This window comes from Papio anubis, chromosome 9 (assembly GCF_008728515.1).
Source record: "Papio anubis isolate 15944 chromosome 9, Panubis1.0, whole genome shotgun sequence".
Lineage (NCBI taxonomy): Eukaryota > Metazoa > Chordata > Mammalia > Primates > Cercopithecidae > Papio > Papio anubis.
The window spans coordinates 40,741,951-40,767,108 of NC_044984.1; the positions used below are offsets into that span (position 1 = coordinate 40,741,951).

The 25,158-nt window shown below is 38.8% G+C and overlaps 1 protein-coding gene and 1 pseudogene across 2 annotated transcripts in view; one reads left to right on the top strand and one right to left on the bottom strand.

Annotated features, from left to right (window-relative positions):
* The window catches only part of ARID2 (AT-rich interaction domain 2), a 223,102-nt gene that overhangs the window by 159,219 nt on the left and 38,725 nt on the right, over positions 1-25,158 (top strand). For both annotated transcript variants that reach the window (XR_004176049.1, XM_031650430.1), the window contains exons 17-20: positions 11,972-12,110; positions 12,198-12,283; positions 13,619-13,742; positions 13,832-13,923. Coding sequence is in view for 1 of the 2 variants with exons in the window: in XM_031650430.1 (XP_031506290.1) it covers positions 11,972-12,110; positions 12,198-12,283; positions 13,619-13,742; positions 13,832-13,923 (441 nt within the window). In the remaining variant the exon portion in view is untranslated. The remainder of the gene's footprint in view (positions 1-11,971; positions 12,111-12,197; positions 12,284-13,618; positions 13,743-13,831; positions 13,924-25,158) is intronic.
* LOC110740788 lies at positions 1,132-8,824 on the bottom strand (annotated as a pseudogene).

Genomic DNA, 25,158 nt, shown 5'->3' on the forward strand with positions numbered 1-25,158 from the left:
AAATAACATGTGATCGTATAAAACATTTTTGAGACTCCCTCAAAAGTGTCCTTCGTTTAAAAATATCTAGGAATTGCTGTTTAAATTCTGTGTAATTGGAGAAAAGGACTTTTGAGTAGTCAAGAGTTTATATTCAGTGTTTTTAGGACTTTATTTTTCTAGGCTACAGTGTTCTTTGAATAAGTGGTATCAGGCAAAGTTTAAGAAAGGCCCTCTACCTTGCCTTTAAACATAGGAGTTTTGCATTTGTTTTATATATAGGGGTTTAAAGTAATATTTTGTTTGAAAATAAGATTCTGTTGCTAAAAAGACATTTGAAAAACACTTTTCTGGAATGTATTGCTCCTCATAGATTTCTCATTAAAAACTGCTGCAGAAAGATGAAAATTATTTTCCCTTAAGAGGAATAAAATCTATATTATATATTTAGAATTGCATTGTTGAAAGTCAAACCAGAAATATAGAGGATCTCAAATATATTCTAAACAAATATTCCTGTGTGAAAACTTGTCTGTCTATGAACCAAGGACTTTTACTTGGTACTGATAAAATTGATAATTCCCCAACTGCCCACGAAATCTTCTCAAGTGATGTTGAGGTTCAAATCACTAGGTTCCTACTGAACTTTATACAGTTACAATTCCTCCTAAAATTCCTATTATAAGGTGTAATTACTCCTACTGTACAAGCCAGAATAATTTTTGTTTGTTTGTTTATTTGTTGGGTGACCCAGGCAATTTTATTACTTTATCCCTGAACCTCAGTTGCCTCATGGATAAGATGGGGATAATAATAGCACTCATTTTATAATTATGAAGATTAATTATTGCATTAATGCAAGGAAAACACTTGAGTATGTGTCTATCAAATGCTCAACACTTAACATGTTATTTATACGTGCTGATGTCTCAAACAGGCGTGGAATGTTAAACACATAAAACAGGAAGTTTTAGCCATTGACATATTCTCTTAAGCTGCCCCCACCCCAGTTTGCCCAAGCCTATCGAGATAGTGTCCTTAATCTTTGCAGGTGTTGGATTCAAGACAACCGTCAGATGGCTTTCATCTGCACAACTGAATATAAATGCAATTTTGGCTGTTTGCGGGGACACAACACTAGAATTTAATCTTCTAACTTGACTTGGAAGCATTCCTGCCAATATAAAAGATTTTGTTTGAGGCAGTGGAGAAGCCAAAGCCTGCTCCTAGGTTGAACTTCCAGCTCATGGCCTAGTTGTAGTCCTGCTGCAGGTTCTGCTGCAAGCTATTTGCTGCCTTCTTGCTGAGGGTCATGTTGGGCCTTGCAGTCATGCAGGGGGGCAGCTGAATGAAGGGGTCAGATTTTTGAATCCACCCATGTTTGAGAAATTTCCATGTCTGTTCCTTATTCTTAAAACCAGTATCCCACTGGCCAAACTGGGTTACTGTCCACTTCCTGGTTTCAGAAGCTTCTCTTTTGCCCAGCTAAAGACCAGTCTGTGGCAAGGCCTTTCATCTCGCCTGGTCTGTGTGCCCCTTCTCCATGTTGCCTTTCTTTTCCAACATCACCTCTGTGTCTGTTTTCTCTTTCCACGAGTTTCCTGCTATCCTGCTCTCTTTCCTCTTCTTTTTTCCCTTTTCAGAGCCACGTCCTCAGTGAGTGGCTGCTGTTTTTCTTAGACTTCAGTTTCTTCTTTGCTGTGACCTTAGGGCCATCGCTTATTGCGATGTATTTTGGAGCCTCAATTTTGACTGGCTTCTTTTTACTTCATATTCTAAGGCTACTCTTCATGGACCTGGAGGGCTTGGGGTGTGGCCTAGGAGGGTGTCTCCCTTCTGGTGGATTTTTTTTGTCTTCTTCAGTTTCCCACTATGTTCCCTGGGCCTCCCCTGCTTCCGTTCTTCCCCAAGGCTGCCTACTCCTTGCCCTCCTTCCCCACTGAGCAAATGTAGGCAACATCCCTTTCCTTGCAGAATCAAGGGATGAGAAGGGCTGAGAAGGCTGTGGGGTCCTGGGCCCCTTTTTTTCCTCTTGTGTTTTTTGAACTTCTTGCCAACTCTGGTCTCCTCACTGTGTCTGGGATCTGGGGAGGTTTTCACCCCAGAGCCGTGGAACATGCCAAGGGTCACTTCTTTTTCTTCTCCCCGCTGAGGAACTCCGAGTGGTCAAGCACCTGCTTCCTGGGGCTGGGTGACTTCCCTGTCCGTCTGTCACCCAACATGGCCTCAGGTTCTAGGTGCTCCTTAGGGTGCTAAGGCTTGTCTTTTTTTCACTAGAGGCATCTCTGGTGTCAGCCCTTGTACCACACTCTTGGAGTGGGATATGGCTCTTATAGGAGGAACATCAACAAAATGATTGTCATTGTTTAAAATTGAGATTAAGTCTCCAGTTCTTTGACGACCTTCTTTCTTTTTTCCTCTGGGATCCCAAGGCCCAGGTCTACTTTGTGGGCCTAATTATTCCCGTAACTCAAACTTTTCTGCCTCCAGATGACAGCCTACTTCATGATGACCCAGAAGTCCTGGAATAAGACTTTTGTATCGAGCTGGCTAAGATTTGAATAATGCTTTGTCTGATAGAAAATTACTGAAAACAACAACAGACACCAACTTCACTATATTTTGCAAATGATTGAAAATTTACAGGTAGCTAGAGTTTGTATTCTAGAACAAAGGTAGATTGATTTACATGATTACTTCTGCTTCTTCCAAAATTATTGAAGCATCTAAAGACTAGTTGAATGTTACACATAAAACTGCCATCTTAATGATGTGAAAATACTTGAAAGAGTAAAATATCCAAGTGGAATTTTTAAATTCATGATAACGTGCCTCAGCAAGTACTGCTTAATTTTAGGTAAACTGCCAGTTTAGGTTGAAATTAATCAGTAGTTAGATTGTTCAGTAGCTTGACTTAAAAATGTCAGTGGGAGAAACAAATTGAAATTAGTTTCGTAGCATCATTTGTCTCAATTTTGTGGTCACAAAACCAGAAGAGATCTTCGGAGGGTTGTATGTTGCTTTCTGAAGTTTTATGGTATTAGCACAATGCCTTGCACATAAAATGCTTTTAACTAACATATTTTTGACTAAGTTAAGTGAATGAAGTTTACCTAGCTTGATTCTAAAGTCATCAGTTCTTTGGTGACCTAGCCTGTTGGCATCTTGCATTTTCAATTGTCAGGATAACAAGTCGTCATCATCTTGCTGTTTCTAGGTTGATAAAATATTTTGTGTGAGAGTGCTGGAAATGCTAGATATTTTGCTAATATTACTATCCTTATAATTTGAACTAATGAGCCTTCATAAATGTGAGATTAACTTCATTTAATAATTTATTTTTGGTAACATCAGTTTGAGAAATATGTGTTCCTTAGGCCTTAACTACTGATTTGCCATAAATAATTTTTTTTAACTAGGAAATACCCTGATTTGTACCACACATAGCAGTAGAATTTTTACCTTGCTCTATTCTTTAAAACATTGAATACCAAAGAATTTGATTACTTAAAGACGTTATGAAATGCCAAAAGGTTACATAACCATGGGAAGAATTTGCCAACTCATGTTAAAGACCTTTTTGTTATCAAATATTTACAGTAGTTGGGAAAAGAATTTCCTAGGGTGAGAATCTGGTATGTAGTTCAGCAAAAACAAAAACAAAGAAACCTTATTTATTCCTTGGAAACTTGTGCGTATAATAAGGAGAATTATATACCAATGCTAACCTCTTATCTAGTATGCTTTCAGAATTTATTTGCCAGTATGATATCATAGATACTGTATATAAAAGTATACCCCCGTTTATACCTAGTAATACATCTATGTATATTATTCGAGTAAACAATTATGCATTATCACATAGAAGGAAAAAATCAGGTAGTTTGTGTTAGACGTACCAGATTTCAAATCTTAGTTCTCTTACTTAGCTGTGTGATTCTGGAAAAGTTACTTTTTGAAAGCACACTTCCTTAGCAGTAAAGGGATAATTTTATGTTCAAAGAGCAGTCATGGAAATCAAATAAGATGAGGTATGTGAATGTACCAGATACATAATAAATTCTGAGCAAACAGAAGTTCAAGTAGAGAGGTACTTTGCACTATGTGCAGCTTTGTCAAGAATGGTGTGAAGTGATATGTTGGCATATCTTTCCTAGAGAAGAATGAATGTCTAAACTAGAATTTAAAAGTTTGAAATTATTTGGTATGCTTTTTTTATTTCATTAAAAGCACACAGATACACACATCATCGTTTATTTTTATTTTATCTCCAAGTTTATATTTAGCTTATTTAGAATAACATTGTTGGCCAGGCATGGTGGCTCACGTCTATAATCCCAGCACTTTGGGAGACTGAGGTGGGTGGATTGCTTGAGGTCACGAGTTCAAGACCAGCCTGGCCAACATGGTGAAACCCCATCTCTACTAATAATACAAAAATTAGCTCGGTGTGGTGGCAGGTGCCTGTAATCCCAGCTACTCGGGAGGCTGAGGCAGGAGAAGCACTTAAACCTGGGAGGCGGAGGTTGCAGTGAGCAGAGATCATGCCGCTATACTCCAGCCTCCTCAACAGAGTAAGATTCTGTCTCAAAAAACAAAACAAAACAAAGCAAAACAAAACAAAACAACATTGTTATAATACCTGAATTGTACAAATCAGCTTTCATAGCACTTTTCAAATGTGAACTATATTCATATTTGTTTGGCAGGTACACATTTTAAAAACATTTTAAAACAAAGTCCCTGATAATTCACTTTTATATTTTACTATTTTAAGTGACTGCTTCACAGACCAGCAGGTTACTACCACTGGATGCGGGAAGGTCAGAGAGCAAACACAGAAATCTTTTCCTGTAATAATTATTAGGAGGAAAGGAAAGGAGTCAGAACTGAGGGCAGCTGGTTTGGGTCATCCTCCATATGAATCCCTTACTATATTTGGGATATTTCCTACAATTTCAGTCTTACTAGGAGGCAGGACCCATCTTTGTACAAAAGCCCCTCAAAAAGGCCAAGTACTTGCTTCGTCCCCTATTGCCTTTGGCAGGTACACTAGTCAATCAGTTGTTCCCACCTATGACTTTTAATCTGGATTGACTGTAGCACAGAAGCTGAGATTGGAGAATTCATTCTTGTAGGAACAGCAGTATTTCGTTTCCAAGAATACCAGTACTGATTTTCAGTTTTCCAGTTTGTATTTATAATGTTTCATCATGTATTAAGGAAATAAATTAATTTCTCTTTAATAGTGAAGTTAGTACTTTTTTTCTATTTTGAACTTTTGCAACTGGATAAAATAAAGTTGGGTAACCTCTTGTCAAGGTTGTTGGTATATTTTTTTCCCCAAAATTTTAGCAGCTTGTTACTAAGTCTTATTTGAATATATAATAATGCTTGCCCTTGATACTTCTTTTGACACAGAATATTATGTATCTAAAACAGTTAAATGCCAAGGGTGGAGGTACAATTCAGGGTTCTGCAACCAATAATAGCGCCTTTTTTAAAACTAAAATATGTTTGCAGTATGAATTTTTTGGATGTATAGTCTCACGTATACATTTATGTGCGTTTATTAACATTTATGTGCCATCTTACTTTTTAACTAGAATATTCCTGCAAAAAAAAAAAAAAATCCTTTGCATTTTAAGTGAGGTGAGCTAGTTTGTTTGTTTCAGCAGGAAGGCTATAAAGAAGGATATGGAATACTTTTTGGCCACTAAAGAAAAATAGCCTGCCAAGACCTTGAGTAAATAAGAAAACTCCAAATGAAACTGTTTGTATTGTTCATTCTCATGCTGCTATAAAGAACTGCCCAAGACTGGGTAATTTGCAAAGGAAAGAAGTTTAATTGACTCACAGTTCTGCAGGGCTGAGCAGGCCTCAGGAAACTTACGATCATGGCAGAAGGGGAAGCAAACATGTCTTTCTTCACATGGCAGCAGGAGAGAGAAGTGCTGAGCAAACAGGGATAAACCCTTTATAAAACCATCAGATCTCATGAGAACTCACTATCATGAGAATAGCATGGGGGTAACCCCATGATTCAGTTACTTCCCACTGGGTCCCTCCTATGGCACGTAAGGATTATGGGAACTACAATTCAAGGTGAGATTTCTGTGGGTACACAGCCAAACCATATCATTCTGCCGTGACCCTTCCCAAATCTCATGTCCTCACATTTCAAAACACAATCATGCCTTTCTTTTTTTTTTTTTTTTTTTTTGAGACGGAGTCTCGCTCTGAAGCCCAGGCTGGAGTGCAGTGGCCGGATCTCAGCTCACTGCAAGCTCCGCCTCCCGGGTTCACGCCATTCTCCGGCCTCAGCCTCCCGAGTAGCTGGGACTACAGGCGCCCGCCACCTCGCCCGGCTATTTTTTGTATTTCTTAGTAGAGACGGGGTTTCACCGTGTTAGCCAGGATGGTCTCGATCTCCTGACCTCGTGATCCGCCCATCTCGGCCTCCCAAAGTGCTGGGATTACAGGCTTGAGCCACCGCGCCCGGCCACAATCATGCCTTTCTAAGAGTCCCCCAGAGTCTGAGCTCATTCCAGCATTAACCCAAAAGTCCAAGTCCAAAGTCTCATTTGAGACAAGGAAAGTCCCTTCCACCTATGAGCCTGTAAAATCAAAAGCAAGTTATTTACTTCCTAGATAAGTAGGGTATAGGTATTGAGTATATATACCCATTACAAATGGGAGAAATTGGCCAAAACAAAGAGGCTACAGGCACCATCCAAGTCCAGAATCCAATAGGACAGTCATTAAACCTTAAAGCTCCAAAATGATCTCTTTTGACTCCATGTTTCACACCCAGGTCACGCTGATGCACAAGGTGGGCTCCCAGAGCCTTGCGCAGCTCCGCCCCTGTGACCTTGCAGGGTACAGTCTCCCCTCTCAGCTGCCTTCATGGGTTGGCATTGAGTGTCTGCGGTTTCTCCAGGTGCACAGTGCAAGCTGTTCATTTATCTACCATTCTGGGGTCTGGAGGATGATAGCCCTCTTTTCACAGCTCCATAGGCAGTGCCCCAGTGGAGACTCTGTGTGGGGGCCCTGATCTGCTCTAGCAGAGGTTCTCCATGAGGGCTCTGCCCCTGCAGCAAACTTCCGCTTGGACATCCAGGTGTTTCCATACATCCTCTGAAATCTAGGTGGAGGTTTCCAAACCTCAATTTTTGACTTTTTGGGTACCCACAGGCTCAACACCATGTGGAAGCTGCCAGGGCTTGGGATTTTTACTCTCTGAAGCCACAGCCCAAGCTGCACCTTGGCCCTTTTTAGCCATGGCTGGAACAGCTGGGATGCAGGGCATCAAGTCTCTAGGCTGCAGGCAGCATGGGGGGCCTGGACCTGGTCCAGGAAATAATTTTGTCCTGCTAGGCCTCTGGGGAGAGGCTGCCATCAAGGTCTCTGACATGCCCTGGAGACATTTTCCTCATTGTCTTGGTGATTAACATTCAGCTCCTTGTGACTTACGCAAATTCATGCAACAGGCTTGAATTTCTCCCCAGAAAAATGGGTTTTCATTTCAGGAAATTTGTACCTAGTAGCCTATGTGAATATTTGCTCAGTGGAACCAAACAGTTCTTCACTGGAATAAAAGAAAATAGAGTTTGGCTGAAGGGGAATTAAATGAAGAATAGAAGCTAATCCTGAGCTTTCACTGCAATGGTTTAAATAACAAGCAGGAGACCAACTATTACAAATTATAGTGATGATGTAATTGAAAAATACGTATTTTTTAAATCGCCAGTGACTGAAAGTGTCAAAAACTTGTTGCAGTAACTATATTAAATATTACATTTTGCATTGCTTTCCCAGATATTGATAAATTCTGGTTTCTTTCTTTTGAAAAAGTAGCAGGATCAAAGAAAAAGTGTTGTTTCTGTTGTTTCTACTTAGAATAACATTTGTTTTTATATACTTAAGTGTGAGATTCAGTAGAGAGGAAAAGATAAAAGATGGAAAAGGGGATAATTTATGAAGAAACACAATAGAATCCAATGTTGTAGAAAAAAACCGGGTTCTTTTCACACAACCAGGAAAGATTAGGCTCATAGACACATAGAAATGTGAGGAGTGGAATTTACTGGATGAGAACGGAAAAGGAAAAACAGCTCAGCAAAGTGAGATGGAGTCCTGCTTACAGGTTTTCCACCTCACAGATTTATTCTCAGCTTACCACACAGGAAGAGGAGTGGCCAGGCATCTCCCTGCTGCAAATGGCACGAACTTCCCGAGGCTCCACCCCTTCCTCCCAGTGCAGAGGCTGGTCAGAGATTCTCCGAGGAGCCCTTTTAAACTTGGGTGTCTCACCAATATATACGTGATAGGAGTAAACCTGGGAAATAGTAGCTACATTTGGCTGAGATCCAAGGTAAAGAAAGGATGAATAATGACTGAAAATCTAATGTAGAGAAGAAAGTCAAAGAAGCTCTAATGAAATAAACTTGTTTTTTCGGTAATAAGCATTTTTTTTTCAGAGACATAAATGTAAGATACTGTCTCTAAATTTACAAATACACACAAGTACAGAGGAAGACAAGCTCTAAAATAAGATTGAAATTCAGTATTTAACCAAAGTTGAATTGCAGGCAGTTTCTATGGAGAATATTTTCAGGAGCAGAAATGAATAAAATTAGTTGTGAGCGATAGTGAGTGTTGCTTGCTAATGGAGGCCATTAACTTGAAGGTGGACCAAATGTTGCTGAGCAAAGCTTGCAATTTTGGAATAGTTGTGGAGAAGATCTCAGAGTAGAGGATTAACAAGATGGCCCAGTGAAGAGACAAGGGGTTACCAGTACCACCACTACCCCTTACCGCCACTACTGCTACTATTACTGATCATGATGACAATAGCCCTTATTTATTTTTGGCCTACTGTTTTCCAAATAGATGTATACACATCAAATTTAAGCCTCACACCCATTTTTAAAAGTAGATTCTCAGTGAGTAAAATGAGTTTCAGAGGATTCTTTTTTGCCCAAAGCTGTTGCCAATGGTTGTACACATGAAGGGGGGAACCAGTCACATTGTATGTGCCATATGTTGTATATTTATTACAACAATTTTTCAGCACAAGACAATAAAGTATCTTAAGGAAGAATATTGTTTTAATTTGTTCCAAGGGGCCGGACGTGGTGACCCACACCTGTAATCCCAGCACTTTGGGAGGCCGAGGCAGGCAGATCACTTGAGGTCAGGAGCTTGAAACCAGCCTGGTCGACATGGAGAAACCCTGTCTCTAATAAAAAATACAAAAATTAGGCATTCTGCTGCATGCCTGCAATCCCAGCTACTCAGGAGGCTGAGGCAGAAGAATCACATGAACTCAGGAGACAGAGGTTGCAGTAAGCCAAGATTGTGCCACTGCACTCCAGCCTGGGCAACAGAGTGAGACTCTGTCTCAAATAATAATAATAATTTGTACAAAGCTATCATATTACCCTGGAGTGGCAGCAGTATATAAAATTATATCAGTAACAGTCCCAGTTTTGTTTAAAAACACATACATACTCAGAGAAGGCTTAAAGAAAGTATACTAAAATGTTAGCATTATGGCTATATCACAAGTAATTTTTATTTGTATTATTTTTGCATACTCTTGAATTTTCCCACTTCCCTTAACATATTGTTTATGATTTATGGGTTGGTGGTAGGGAGTGGAGGTGATTGCTGGAGTAGTTTTAAGAACAGTTTTCTAGATATGACAGTAAACAGCAGCATTCTGCTTCATCACTTATACTTCTCCCAATCCATCCAGTAAATATCCATAATGTTCTGAAAACTCAGTATTTATTTGCTTTACATTTCTTTAGAGTTTAACTCTCCAATATTACATGTAAACTTTTAAAACTCAGGTATTGGCCAGGCATGGTGGCTGGCTCACGCCTGTAATCCCAGCACTTTGGAAGCCTGAGGCAGGTGGATCACAAGGTCAGGAGTTCGAGACCATTCTGGCCAACATGGCGAAACCCTGTCTCTACTAAAAATACAAAAATTGGCTGGGCATGGTGGCAGGTGCCTGTAGTCCCATCTGTTTGGGAGGCTGAGGCAGGAGAATCGCTTGAACCTGGGAGGCAGAGGTTGGATTGAGTCGAGACCGTGCCATTGCACTCCAGCCTGGGTGATAGAACAAGACTCCGTCTCATAAATAAATAAAATTCAGGTAGTTCATTTAATGGATTTGGAACCCTTAACTACTTTTCACCTTCACGTGATTATTGCAACCAGCTTCATTTATAATTATATTAGAACTTTACCTTGAACCACCACAACATTCAATGAATAGCTTTTATGACTAGAGTAGTTAGATAGAAAATAGACTTGGAATGAAGAAAATAGTAGTAGATTGAAGAGAAAAATAGACTCTGAGGACAGATAGACTAATGAACACTTTAAAATATCTGTTGTCTTAAATTCGTATACACATAACTGTGTATTTAGTAATTAAAATTGATTTAAGGAAGTGCTATCATTTTTCCTGTGGCTGCTAAATTCACCATTTTTATTGTTGCCAATAAACTTGATTCATTGTATGTATTGAAAAATAGTTTAGAAATAGACATTGTGAATACTGAGTAGTAGTACATTTGGATTTTGGTTTCTGTGTATACGTGTGCACATGTGTGTAGACTTAATATATTGCAGTTAATGATTTAATAGTATTTAGGTAATGTCTTAAAAACACAACAAGAAATGCTTCCTTGTGGCAATAACTAGTATGTATAACAGAACTCAAGTCATATTTCATATTAATGAAATAGCATTGTGAGTTCTGAGAAGTAAACAAAGTTCTGAAATTTAAAATGTGTTTACTGATTTTAGCCTCACATTTGTAGGTATTTATATAGATACATGTGATGGAAATTAAATATATAACTTACTCTTTCTGACACTGTGTTATATAATTTAGTATTTAATTAACTTCTGATTAAATTTTATTTTAAAATATTAGTCATTCCTAAAGGAAGAATAATTTGGGATACTGGATATTTGTTACACATTAAAAACTGGTTCAAATATATATATGTTTATATGACAGCCATAAAAAGTCAAATCCTAAGAGATCTTTGCTTTAGATCTTAAAGATATTCATTGTGGCTGGGTGCTGTGGCTCACACCTGTAATCCCGGCACTTTGGGAGGCCGAGGCGGGTGGATCATGAGGTCAGGAGTTCGAGACCAGCCTGGCCAACATAGTGAAACCCCGTCTCTACTAAAAATACAAAAATTAGCTGGGCGTGGTGGCGTGTGCCTGTAGTCCCAGGTACTTGGAAGGCTGAGGCAGAAGAATCGCTTGAACCCGGGAGGCGGAGGTTGCAGTGAGCCAAGATCGCACCACTGCACTCCAGCCTGGCGACAGAGCGAAACTCCATCTCAAAAAAATATATATATATATTGATTGCACAAATATTTGAGTTATTCATTAGTAATTGAAGCCTTTTAATACATTCTTTGCTGTCTAGATTCCACTGTTCTCTCTCAATTCCATATTGTCTAATAAAGGACAATAAAATCTGACTTCCTTCAGTTTTGTGTGCTTTGCCACCTGCCCACTCAGACATCATAGGATATGTGCTGGAGGAGTGAGAGATGGTACTTAACAACGTGGACAGACATATAAATGTGAACTTAAAAGGCAGACTTACTAAAACTTACAGAATTTGAACTGTTGGATTGGATATGCTTGAGTTATTATATCTAATATGAAATCTAGTAAATGAGCAATTTATAAAAGTACAATAGAATATGATATTTGTTTATAAGATAATGTTCTATGGTGTTTTTAAATGATATTTTATTCACTTTTAAGAGATTTTTAGTCAGCCTTCATTGAAGGTAGGGAATTAGGAATAAGGGATGTTAAAACAAATTACCAAAAGTGTTCAGTACAACTGATGATTCTACTTAGAAATATAAGTAGAGAAATTTTTGAAATAGTTTCAAAATATACTTGAATACATCCAAGTGTCTACTACTATTATTTTTTATAGGTGGTTTCAGACACCCTCACAGGTTTTCTACCATGCAGCAACTGAACATGGAGGAAAAGATGTATATCCAGGGCAGTGTCTTTGGGAAGGTTGTGAGCCTTTTCAGCGACAGCGATTTTCTTTTATTACCCACTTGCAGGTACACTTTTTAAATATTATTTGATCAGTAACTCATTTGCATTAAAGATTTTGATATGCATTCTGTTGCTTCCTCTTTCTCAATAAGGATAAGCACTGTTCAAAGGATGCCCTACTTGCAGGATTAAAACAAGATGAACCAGGACAAGCAGGAAGTCAGAAGTCTTCTACCAAGTAAGGAAAATGAGTTTACTTCCTATTGTACATACAAAAAGAAACTAGGCAAAACACAAGAACAATGAAATGCAACTTAGCATATTAGGAGACCAGAAACCTGGGTTCTAGTCCAGCTCTGCCACAAACCAGCAATGTGACCCTGTTCAAATTGCTTAGATTCTCTTGGCATCACTTTTCCGTTTGGCTGGACAATGTGGTCTGTAAGTTACCTTTGAGCTCTAACACTGATTCTGTTTTGTAGACTAGTCAGTCATTGGAAGTAATGACAGATGGTATATGAGAAATACTTTGTAAACTAAAAGTACTGTGTATGGTTCCTTTTCCTATAAGAGAGTAATCATCTATTTGATAATGGCAAAGAGATTTCATATCTTGCCATTATCAAATATATATATACACATACACATATAAACATACATAACACTGGTTTACAGTTTAAAGATCGTTTTCAGGTTGTCTCATTTAATATTCAGCATTAGCTTAAAATAATTTAATATTCAGAATTAGTAAAAATGTATCAGAAATACCCCTGCTTTTCAAATGTGAAAAGAAATATTGAAAGTCATGCAGCCAGTTACAGTGTCAGAAACAGTGTTTCCTCATATATGATAAGTCAGCATCTCCATTGCTATCTCACCAGAGCACACAGATAATGATGCATTTTATCTGCTTGGCCAAAGAAATATACAGTAGTTTGAATCATATTTTACATAAAATCATCTCTACAGTTCTTCCATTCTGTATATTTCATAAATAACAGAACTGTAGTGAAAGGATTGATTGAAATTATGAAATAATGATGAAATTTAAGTTATGTAAGTAATAGTTTGAAATGTGGTATTTAGCATAAATCCATGTTATCATACCGTGTTTTCCTGGATGACCAGTATCAGTACATTCTTAGGTAGTATTATTACTTTACTCTTAGGTAACATTTGGAAATAATTTGTAGCAAAAATTGTAGACTTTTCTTCTTTGTTAAAATCTTCACATTATATTCAAAGATGAGAAGGCTGTAACTATGACGTTATGTTGAATTTGTCTTGATTGCATACTTACCCAGTATGGTAACTTTAAAGATGGAACATCTCTTTGCTTTAAAATTGATAGATTGGAAAATAAAAGACTTGAAACTTCACCTTGATACTAAGAGCCCCTTTGCCTAAGCTGTCACAGAGCATAAACGTTAATGCTGGCCCATTGGACCTTTAGTCACCCTGTAAACACAATTTTTAAATAACCAGCTTAAAGAGATTGGCAGGATGGTCATAGTTGTCAGTCTGTCTGCAGTATCATGTTAACTCACTCTCTCGCTCTCTCTGATCAATTTAGGCAGCCAGCTATAGGGGGCACAAGCTCAACTCCTAGAGCACAGAAGGCCATTGTGAATCATCCCAGTGCTGCACTTATGGCTCTGAGGAGAGGATCAAGAAACCTTGTCTTTCGAGATTTTACAGTAAGCATGCCTTGAAACCCTTATCTGTAAAAGTCTGAGTCCTGTGTGATTTAGATCTTTATTCTTTCTTTTTTTCCTTTCTTTTTAAGGATGAAAAAGAGGGACCAATAACTAAACACATCCGACTAACAGCTGCCTTAATATTAAAAAATATTGGTAAATACTCAGAATGTGGTCGCAGGTGAGTAATATGTTTTCTGTAGCCAAAGTGAATTTAGTTTATTTTATTTTTACATATAAGTTAATAAAATTAGATAACTGTATTTTCTTCATTGTTTTTCTCATCAGTTTTGCAAATACATCCAAAAGTTTATGCCTAGGTCAGGCCATGATGAGCTCTTAAAAGTCAAAAATAAATAGAAGTTAAAACAACCAAAAAATGGTCCTTTAAGTTGTTTTATTAAGTTAATTTGTCTTACTGGCCATAGAATTTAGAACAAAAAGTAGCTCTACTAAAGAGGAAACTTAGGAGTTTATTGGGGAAAACAAAGGAATTGATGATTTGAATCACGTGGAGTCCAAATGAAATTCAGTTTGACACTTGTCATTTTCATGTACCCATCAATGTCATAAATAATGTTAAGGTATATGTATAATACTCTGAAGTTTTAAACTTTCCAATGGACTTAAGCAAAAGAAAACCCAGGATTTTGTAGATGTACAGAAACCAGGAGGGATAACTCATTAATTCTTGAGAGAGCAAATATAGAATATTTTGTCGATACCTTGTCTTCCTTAGTTACTTTTCTGGAATTCCTCCTGCATCTTCAACTGACCACTCTTGGGCTGCCTCTCTGAGAAGCTGTCCTCAGATGCATCTTGTGTTCCTGATAGTCACTTTCTATCTCAGGCTCTCCCTTTCACATATTAGTTCCATCTCCTTAATGTATTTTGAATCCATGTTAGTTCTTCCCTACACCCCTATTTTACCTTGTTTTAGGTCTTTTATGATATTCTTTACAATGACCTTTAAACTGAATTTTCTAAGCATAAAAATAGTGGTATCAATTATAAAAAGAAAATGAATTTGACTATATTGTTTTAAGATTTCGCTAAGTGGAAGGTGAATAGCATTTAAAGCTAAAGTTGAAAAAGTTATCTGTAATGGCAAATGTTACTATATTTATTTAATCAAGTATAAATGAACAAGAAAATTTTTCACACTTGAGCCAAGTTTTTTTAGGAAAAAAAAAGAAATGTAAAGGTTTAATAACCATACGAGAATTCTAGTATCTTCATGATTTAGTTCATAACATTTCTTTTTACTTTTCTTACTTTATTTCCCTCCTAACCCCTTTTTTGTTTCATAGCCTACATTTCAGTGAAACTAAGCCACATGCAAGTTCCTAATCACACTGGGCTCTTTCAAGTCACACTTTGTACCTTTGTTCCAATGCTCATACTATTCTCCCTGCCTAGAATGCCCTCCTCCCTGCGTTGCCCACCTATTGAATATCTGCTTACCCTTCATGATTCAGCTCAGACATGAGTTTCTTTGTATAGCCTTTCCTTTGCTCTATTCCCCTTCCCTACTGAGCTTGTTCTCCTCTATTTTTACAACATGTCTATCTTAAAACTTTTAATCTCATTGTTTTGAAAATGTTTTTTTATGCGGCTTTTTCCCTTACAGAACTATGTGCAGAGACTTCCTCTGATTAATCTTTGTATCTTGAACACTTAGCACAGTGCCCAACACATTATAATCTCTACCTCCTATTCATCCTTTAAGATTCAACTCAGTGATTACTGCTTCCTTTCCTGACATCTTCCTTACTACCTTAACCCTGACCTGGAGCACAGTACATATTCCCTACTGCCCCATGTGTTGCATGTTACCACCTTAGATGATGAGCTCTTTGAAGGTAGGGATTCAGTATTTTGAACTTTGTATCTTTAGTGTCTAGCATAGTGTTAGCAATATGATAGTCATTCAGTAAGTATTTGATTGATAGACAGGTGGTGGGAAATTCATTCTCCTAGAGTTCTGATCTGGAATTTGTGTGTGTTTTGTTGTTGTTGTATTGTTTGTTTTATTTTGTTTGTTTGTTTTTTGAGACAGAGTCTCGCTCTATTGCCCAGGCTGGAGTGCAGTGGCACAATCTCGGCTGCCTGCAGCCTCTGCCTGTAGGTTTGAGCGATTCTCCTGCTTCAGCCTCTCGAGTACCTGGGACTACAGGCGCTCGCCACCACACCCGGCTAATTTTTGTATTTTTAAGAGAGACAGAGTGTCACCATGTTGGCCAGACTGGTCCAAACTTCTGACCTCAAGTGATCCACCCACCGTAGCCTCTCAAAGTGCTGGGATTATAGGTGTGAGCCACTGTGCCCGGCCTCTTTTTTTTTTTTTTTTGAGACAGAGTCTCGCTCTGTTGCCCAGGCTAGGGTGCAATGGCGTGGTCTCGGCTCACTGCAACTGCATCTCACAGTTTCAAGCGATTCTCCTGCCTCAGCCTCCTGAGTAGCTAGGATTACGGGCAACTGCCACCATGCCCAACTAATTTTTTTTTTTTTTTTGTATTTTTAGTAGAGACAGGGTTTCACCATGTTGGCCAGGCTGGTCTCGAACTCCTGACCTCAGGTGATCCACCCGCCTTGGCCTCCCAAAGTGCTGGGATTACAGGCATCAGCCACCATTCCCGGCCTGATCTGGAATTTGTGTAGAAAATTGGAATACTAGAAACAACTTTGTAATTTTTTTAAGGGCCTTTTCTTCGCATTGAAATTGTACATTCTAGGCAAAGCTTCTTTGTCTAGAGCTAATAAAATGTTGAGCCAAAAGTTTTCATTTCACTGGTTTTGTTTTGTTGATTTTGTTGTTTTATTTATCTCTAAACCTTTCAAGTATTTTCTGGCATCTTCAGGTCCTATGACGTTAGAATAGTAGAGTCATATGAATTAAGACAATCCATTAAATATTTCTATTCACTCGCCCAATCCAGGTTGAAATCCCCAGTATAGAACTTCTGTTGAACATCTCCACTGATGGAGAGTTTTACCTAAGCAAGAATACTGATAGAAAATCTGGCAGAACCCACATGTGTGGAGAGAGTGTAGAAAATCAGGCAGCTACAAAAGATAATTCTCTCTTGATAGTTCTCTAGTGGAATAATGCGAGGCTAGACGTGGTGGCTCATGCCTGTAATCCCAGCACTTTGGGAGGCTGAGGCAGATAGATTGCTTGAGCCAGGCATTCGAGATCAGCCTGGGCAACATGACGAAACCCCATCTATACAAAAAATTTTAAAAATTAGCTGGATTTGGTGTTGTGCACCTGTGGTCCTAGCTACCAGGGAGGCTGAGGTGGGAGGATCACTTGAGCCCAGGAAGCAGAGGTTGCATTGAGTCGTGCTCACACCACTGCATTTCAGCCTGGGTGACAGGGTGAAACTCTGTCTCAAGAACAAAAAGAAGTAATATAGAGTGTGATCTTTTAAACTAAAGAAAAAATGGCCAGGCTCGGTGGCTTACTATAATCCCAGCATTTTGGGAGGCCGAGGCAGGTGGATTACAAGGTCAGGAGTTCAAAACCAGCCTGGCCAACATGGTGAAACTCTGTCCCTATTAAAAAATACAAAAATTAGCTGGGCATAGTGGCATGTGCCTGTAATCCCAGCTACTGGAGAGGCTGAGGCAGGAGAATTGCCTGAACCTGGGAGGCCTCCAAGGTTGCAGTGAGCGGAGATTGTGCCACTACACTCCAGCCTGGGTAACAGCCTGGGCAACTCCATCTCAAAAAAAAGAAAAAGCAAGTAAGATATATGGAAATTTACCCTCATTCTTATCGTAGAATATCTTGAACAGTATAAAAATATCAGCAGCTTTTTATTTGAAATTCAGAATCTAATAATTTGAATAGTATAAAATGTTTAATGCATCTCATCTCCATTCTGATCAAGCTTGAGCTCTGGAAAAGTGCAATATATTTGCCTTCTTTTGATATATGTATATTTAATGTGTAATGCAAGGGTCTTATTTAAAAATCAAATAGTATGTTTCTCTAATGAACAACACAAAAAGGAAATTAAGAAAATAATTCCATTTATCTATTTATTTGTTTGTTTATTGAGACAGAGTTTTGCTCTTGTCACCCAGGTTGGAGTGCAGTGGCATGATCTTGATTCACTGCCACTTCCACCTCCCAGGTTCAAGCGATTCTCCTGCCTCAGCTTCCTGACTAGCTAGGATTACAGGCACCCACAACCACACCCGGCTAATTTTTGTATTTTTAGTAGAGATGGAGTTTCACCATGTTGCCCAGGCTGGTCTTGAACTCCTGATCTCCAGTGACCCAACTGCATTGGCCTCCTAAAGTGCTGGGATTACAGGTGTGTGCCACCGCACCTGGCCAGTAATTCCACTTACAATAGCATCAAAAAGAGTAAAATACTTAGGAATCGTCTTAACCAAAGAGGGAGAAGATTGGTACACTGAAAACTACAAAAGATTACTGAAAGAAATTAAACAATATATAAACAACTGGAAAGATTTCTCATATTCATGAATTGGAAGACTTAAATTTAAGTGAGATGTTAGTACTTCCAAAGCATTCTACAGATTCGTTGCAACCTGTCAGCATCCCAATGATTTTTGAAAAAATAGAAAAATCCAGTTATGTGTGAGTGACACAAGGTGAGGGTTGTAGATGCAGTTTCCTGTTTTCATCATATAGACAGGGCAGCTCTGCTGCAGAGATGGTCAATGTACCTAAAACCCAAAGAACCTTGTGTAAGAAGTGTGGCAAGCATCAACCTTACAAAAGTGACACCGTATGAGAAGGGCAAGGATTCCCTGTATGCCCAGGGAAAGAGGCCCTATGATTGGAAGCAGAGTGGCTGTTTTGGGCAGACAAAGCCAGTTTTTCAAAAGAAGGCTGATGTGGTTTGGCTCTGTCCCCACCTAAATCTCATCTTGAATTCCCACATGTGGTGGGAGGGACGTGGCAGGAAGTAATTGAATCATGGGGGCAGGTCTTTCCTATGCTATTCTCATTATTGTGAATAAGTCTCACGAGATCCGATGGCTTTAAAAAGGGGAGTTTGCCTGCAAAAGCTCTCATCTGCCACCATGTGAGACGTACTTTTCACTTTCCGCCTTGATTGTGAGGCCTCCCCAGCCATATGGAACTGTAAGTCCAATAAACCGCTTTCTTTTGTAAATTGCCCAGTCTTGGGTATGTCTTTGTCAGCAGCGTGTAAACAGACTAATACAAAGGCTAAAACCACGATTATGCTAAGGCTGGAATGTGTTGAGCCTAATAGCAGATCAAGAGGATGCTGTCCATTAAGAGACGCAAGCATTTTGAACTGAGAGGAGATAAAGAAGAGAAAGGGCCAAATGATCCAGTTCTAAATTTTGGGATAGTTTTCTTTTGATTTTGAAGAGAAAACGTTGAAGCTATAGAAAAATTATAGGAAAATAAATACGGTGATAATCTTACTCAAAAAAAGAAAAATTCGTTCTAGAATTCAAACATAATCTCACGAGACCCTGAATAGCAGAAATAATCTTGAGAAAGAACAGTGTTGCAGGACTCCCACTTCTGATTTACTACAAAGCTAACATAATCAAAACAGCGTGGTACTGGCATAAAGACAGCCATAGAGACCAATGGAATAGAAGAGAGGGCCCAAAAGTAAGCCCTCACATATTTGGTCAAATTATTTTCCATAAGTGTGCCAATTCTTCATTCAATGAGGAAAAGACAGTCTTTTCAACAAATGGCATTTGAACAACTGGATATATACATCAAAAAAGTTGGATACATAACCTGTACCATATATAAAACCTAAATATAAGAGCTAAAACTATAAAACTCTTAGAAGAAAACATAGGGCAAAAGCTTTATAATATTGGATTTGGCAGTGATTTCTTGGGATATGACACCAAAGACACAGGCAATAAAAGGAAAACCAGACAAACTAGACTTCATCAGAATTTAAAACTTGTACATCAAAGGACACTATCAACAGAATAAAAAGGCAACCCATAGAATTAGACAAAATAATTGCAAGTCACCTGTCTGAGAAGAAACTAATATCCAGAATATATGGAGAATGCCTAGCTGCTGTGGAAAACAGTAAGGCAGTTCCTTAAAAAAACAAACAGAATTATCTGTTTCGTTCAGCAGTCCCACTTCTGAGTATATTCACAAATGAATTGAAGGCAGGGAATTGAACAGATATATATACACCAATATTCATGGCTATTATTTACAACAGCCAAAAATTGGTATGGAGGCAACCTAAGTGTCTATCGATGATAGACAAAATGTGGCATGTACATACAATGGGATATTATTCAGTGTTACAAAGGAAAAAACTTTTAATTTGCATATAGTAAAGTTCACCCTTTTTAGTGTACAGTTCTATGAGTTTTGAGTTTTTTTTAATCTTTGAGACGGGGTCTCACTTTGTTGCCCAGGCTGGAGTGTAGTGGTGGGATCATGGCTCACTGCAGTCTTGACCTCTCCGGGCTCAGGTGATCCTCCTACCTCAGTTTTTGTATTTTTACTAGAGATGAGGTCTCACCATGTTGCCCAGGCTTGTCTTGAACTGCTGGGCTCAAGCAATCCACCTGCCTCTGCCCCCCAAAGTGCTAGGATCACAGGCTTGAGCTACTGAGCCCGGCCTACAAAGGAAAAAAATTCTGTGACATATGCTACATATGAATAAACTTTGAGGACATCATGCTAAGTGAAATTAGCATGACACAAAAGGACAAATATATGGTATGATTTCACTTACGAGATACCTAGAAGAGTCAAATGCATAGAGACAGAAAGTAGAACAGTGGTTACCAGGGGCTGGGGGGAGTTCAGGAATGGAGAGTTACTGTTAAGTGGGTAGAGAGTTCCATTATGAGATGATGAAAAAGTTGTGGAGATAGATAGTGGTGATGGTTGTACAACAGTATGAATGTACTTAATGCCACTGAGGTGGTTAAAATAGTATGTTTTATGTTATGTATGTTTTACCACAATGGAAAAAAACTAAAACACAACAAAGGAAGGATTTGGGAAAATTGGAAGTGACTGCTAATGGGTATTGGGTTTCTTTTAAAGATGATGAAAATATTCTAGAATTGATTGTGGTGACGGTTGCACAATTCCCTGAATATACTAAAAACGAGTGAATTTTTGTTTAAATGGGTGGATTGAGCCAGACGCGGTGGCTCACGCCTGTAATCCCAGCACTTTGGGAGGCCGAGGCGGGTGGATTATCTGAGGTCAGGAGTTTGAGACCAGCCTGGCCAACATAGCAAAACCCCACCTCTGCTAAAAAATACAAAAATTAGCTGGGCGTGGTGGCGCACGCCTGTAATTCCAGCCACTCAGGCTGAGGCAGGAGAATCCCTTGAACCCAGGAGGCGGATGTTGCCGTGAGCTGAGATTGTGCCACTGTACTCCAGCCTGTGTGACAGAGCAAGATTGCATCTCAAATAAATAAATAGATTGTATAGTGTGTGAATTATACATCAATGAAGGTGTTAGAAAAAATAAATTTTAAAAAATCAAGGCAGGGCGTGGTGGCTCACGCCTGTAATCCCAGTACTTTAGGAGGCTGAGGCAGTTGAATCACGAGGTCAAGATATTGAGATCATCCTGGCCAACGTGGTGAAACCCCATCTCTACTAAAAATACAAAAATTAGCTGGGCCTGGTGGCACATGCCTGTAGTCCCAGCTACTCAGGAGGCTGAGGCAGGAGAATCACTTGAACCTGGAAGGCAGAGGTTGCAGTGAGCCAAGATCACGCCACTGCACTCCAGCCTGGCAACAGAGCAAGACTCTGTCTCAAAAAAAAAAAAAAAAAAAAAAGAAGTAGTAAGTGCTATAAAAGTTATAACCAGGCTGGGCGCAGTGGCTCATGCCTGTAATCCCAGCACTTTGGGAGGCCAAGGCAGGTTAACATGAGGAAGTCAGAGGGAGACCATCTCTGATATCATGAGGAACTGCTTTACTAAAAATACAAAAATTAGTTGACGCAGGGCAGGGCCCAGTCCAGCTACCAGGAGCTGAGCAGAATGGCGGAACCTGGGAGCGGAGCTAAGAGTGAACTCCGAGATCCCACTGACATTCTCCAGCTGGGCTTACAGAGCACGACTCATCTCAAAAAAAAAAAAAGTGTGTATATATATATATGTATATATATAAAACCAAATAGTTCCCTACTTTGTAAAACCAAATAGTTCCCTACTTTGCCCCCACTACCCACCTCCAAGGGGGGATCCTGCAACAATTTGAGCTAATGCAATTGCTTTCATATTTCAAAAGAATATGTCTGTGTTACTTATTTCTTTTTTTTTTTTTTTTTTTTTGAGAGGGAGGTCTCATTTGTCGCCCCAGGCTGGAGGCAGTGGCTGACCGCTCACTGCAAGCTCCACTCCGGTTCACGCATTCTCCCGGGCCTCAAGCAGCCTCCCGAGTAGCTGGGACTACAGGCGCCTCGCCACCACGCCTCGGGCTAGTTTTTGTATTTTAGTAGAGACGGGTTTCACCATGTTAGCCAGGATGGTCTGATCTCCTGACCTCGTGATCCACTCGGCCGCTGGCCTCCCAGTGCTGATTACAGGCTTGAGCCATCACACCGCCTACTATTCTAAACTTAGCTTAAATTTATACATTTATTGACTTCCCTTTTAAGAAATTGGATAGTCTTAAACCTCTCTTCTTCCCACTTTCCTTTTTCCTCATCATATTATTGTTCCATCACAGTCGTTGATTAAACTTAAACTGATGTTGTTGACTGTTTTGACAAGCCGAGTTTCGCGTTATACCATGTTTTCTCTTTTTTTATTTTTATTTTGAGACAGGTCTCAGCTCTGTCACCCAGGCTGAGTGCCAGCGCCGATCTCAGCTCATTGTAACCTCTTCTGCCTCCCCTGTGGTTCAGGCGGATCTCCTCCTGTCTCACCCCTCCTGAGTAGCTGGACTACAGGATGCCCACTCACCATGCCTACACTTTATTTTCTAGTAGAGATGGGGTTTCACCGTGTTGGCCAGGCTGGTCTTGAATTCCTGACCTCAAGTGATCCACCCACCTTGGCCTCCCAATGTGCTGGGCTTACAGGCGTGAGCCACCACACCCAGCCTTTTTGTCTCTTTGTATTACGCCCATAAAAACCATGAGTGCCATGCCTTTTGCTTGGCTTTTTATGGGCCTAGTATGATTTTACCATGTATTTTAATCAATATCTTTCAAGCATATCAATAAGCTGTCCACACACAGTTGTTAAACTTCTATCAGATTTTCATTTTTAGAATTTTTTTTTCCTTGCAAACTGCCCTTCCGCAGTCTAGACAGGTTGCTCTCTGGACCTGGTACACAGCTCTTCTCAGGAATTGTCTCCATGTTGAATCCCTTTTCGTTGAAACCCATTTATTTTCTTTTCTTGTTTTACTGTCTTCATGTAAAAGCATATCCTTTCAATAATTTAAGACACTCCATGCCTAAAAATGTCTGTAGTCTACCCTTACTCTTGATAGTTGTTGGCTGTACATCACGTTCTAGATTGAAAAGTCATTTTTCTTTAAAAATCTGAGGATATTGCTCTGGTGTATTCTAGCACCAGCTTTGCTGTTGAGAAGACTAGTGATATTCTGGTTCCCATTTCTTTGTATGTGATCTGTTTTCCTCCCTCTAGAAACTGTTGTGGTCTCTTTATTTCTGAATATTCTAAGGTTTCATGATGATGATGTGTCTTCAGGGGGTGTTTTGTTGTTTTAATTGAAGTTATTATTTCGTTTTGGTGGGTCCTTTCAGTCTGGATATTTATATCCTTCAGTAATGGGAACTTTTCTGGTATGTTTCTTTTTCTTTTTTCTTTTTTAGCTTTCTGTTTTCTCTCTGTTTAATCTATTTTTTGGAAATTTCCTTAATTATTTTATTTTGTTTTGTTTTATTTTATTTTTGAGACAGAGTCTCCCTCTGTAGCCCAAGCTGGAGTGCAGTGGCGCGATCTTGGCTCACTGCAAAAAATAACCTGTGAATATAGAAGTTGAGAGAATATCATTTTATAGAAAAACAAAATAGGCATATTTTGTTTTGTATCAAAACAAAGTGAGTGCTTAATTTTTTAAAACCTCACAAAATTAAACATTTACATCAAAAAGGGAATTATTAGTTACTTTCCATCCTAGTGATTTCAGTTTATTCTTTCTAGTTTTATCCATGCAATATTCAAATAAAAGAATGCTTTTTAACATGTAACTATCACTTTGAAAAATATTATGATTTTGTTAACTTTTTGAAACTGAAGTCTTTTTTCTTTCTTAAAATTTTCTTGATTGTGGGGAAAAACTGATTGTACTTTGTAAAGTTATTTTTATTTTGTAATTTTTTTTTTTTTTTTTTTTTTTTGAGATGGAGTCTCGATCTATTGCCCACGCTGGAGTGCAGTGATGCAGTCTTGGTCACTGCAACCTCTGCCTCTCGGGTTCAAGCGATTCTCCTGCCCTGGCCTCCCAAGTAGCTGGGATTACAGGCTCCTGCCACCACACCCAGCTAATTTTTTGTATTTTTAGTAGAGACAGGGTTTCACGATGTTGGCCAGGCTGGTCTCGAACTCCTGACCTCGTGATCCGCCCGCCTCAGTCTCCCAAAGTGTTTTGTAAATTTTTAAATCAATTTTTGTACAACTAATTTTTCTTTTCCAGAAAGATCTTAGAAATTTCATACTTTATTTTAAAAGTTGTTAAATAAAATTTTAAAGAAAATCATAAAGATTATATAAAACAGAAGTGAAAAGTTTAATGAATTATCACAAAGTGAACCACTCATGTAACTATCTGTCCAAGTTAAGAAATAGAGCAACATCAGTTGAAATCTTTCATTTTCCCTCCAATCTTTACTCCATCCTCCTCTCTGTAAGGGACCACTATCCTGATCTGTGACACCAGAGGGTTCATTTTGTCTGATTTTGAACTTTCTATAAGTGAAATCATACAATATTATTTTCAGCATTATATTTTTGAGATTGATTCATAGTATTTTATTCATATTATTGTATTTTTTTTCTTTACTTTCGATGGGCAAATGGGTTATTTCCAGTTTGGGGCCGTTAAGAGTAATGCTGCTATGAACATTCTAAACCATATTTTTTTTGGCCATATATGGACATATTTCTGTTGAGTGTTTTCGAAGGATTGGTGACTCATAAGATGTTAAAACTTTACTACATGATGCCAACCAATTCCAAAATGATTTTATCAGTTGACACTCTATAGAAATGTATGAGAGTCTCAGTTGCTGCATGTACTTGCCAACATTTGGTATTGTGATTAAAATATTTAATTTTATCCACTCTTGGGTATGTGATGGTATGTATATATGAAAACTACATAAAACTGAAATGGCCCCAAAAAACATGAAAAGATGCCCAACTCTATTATTCAGTCTCATTTTTTACTCTTGTTTTATT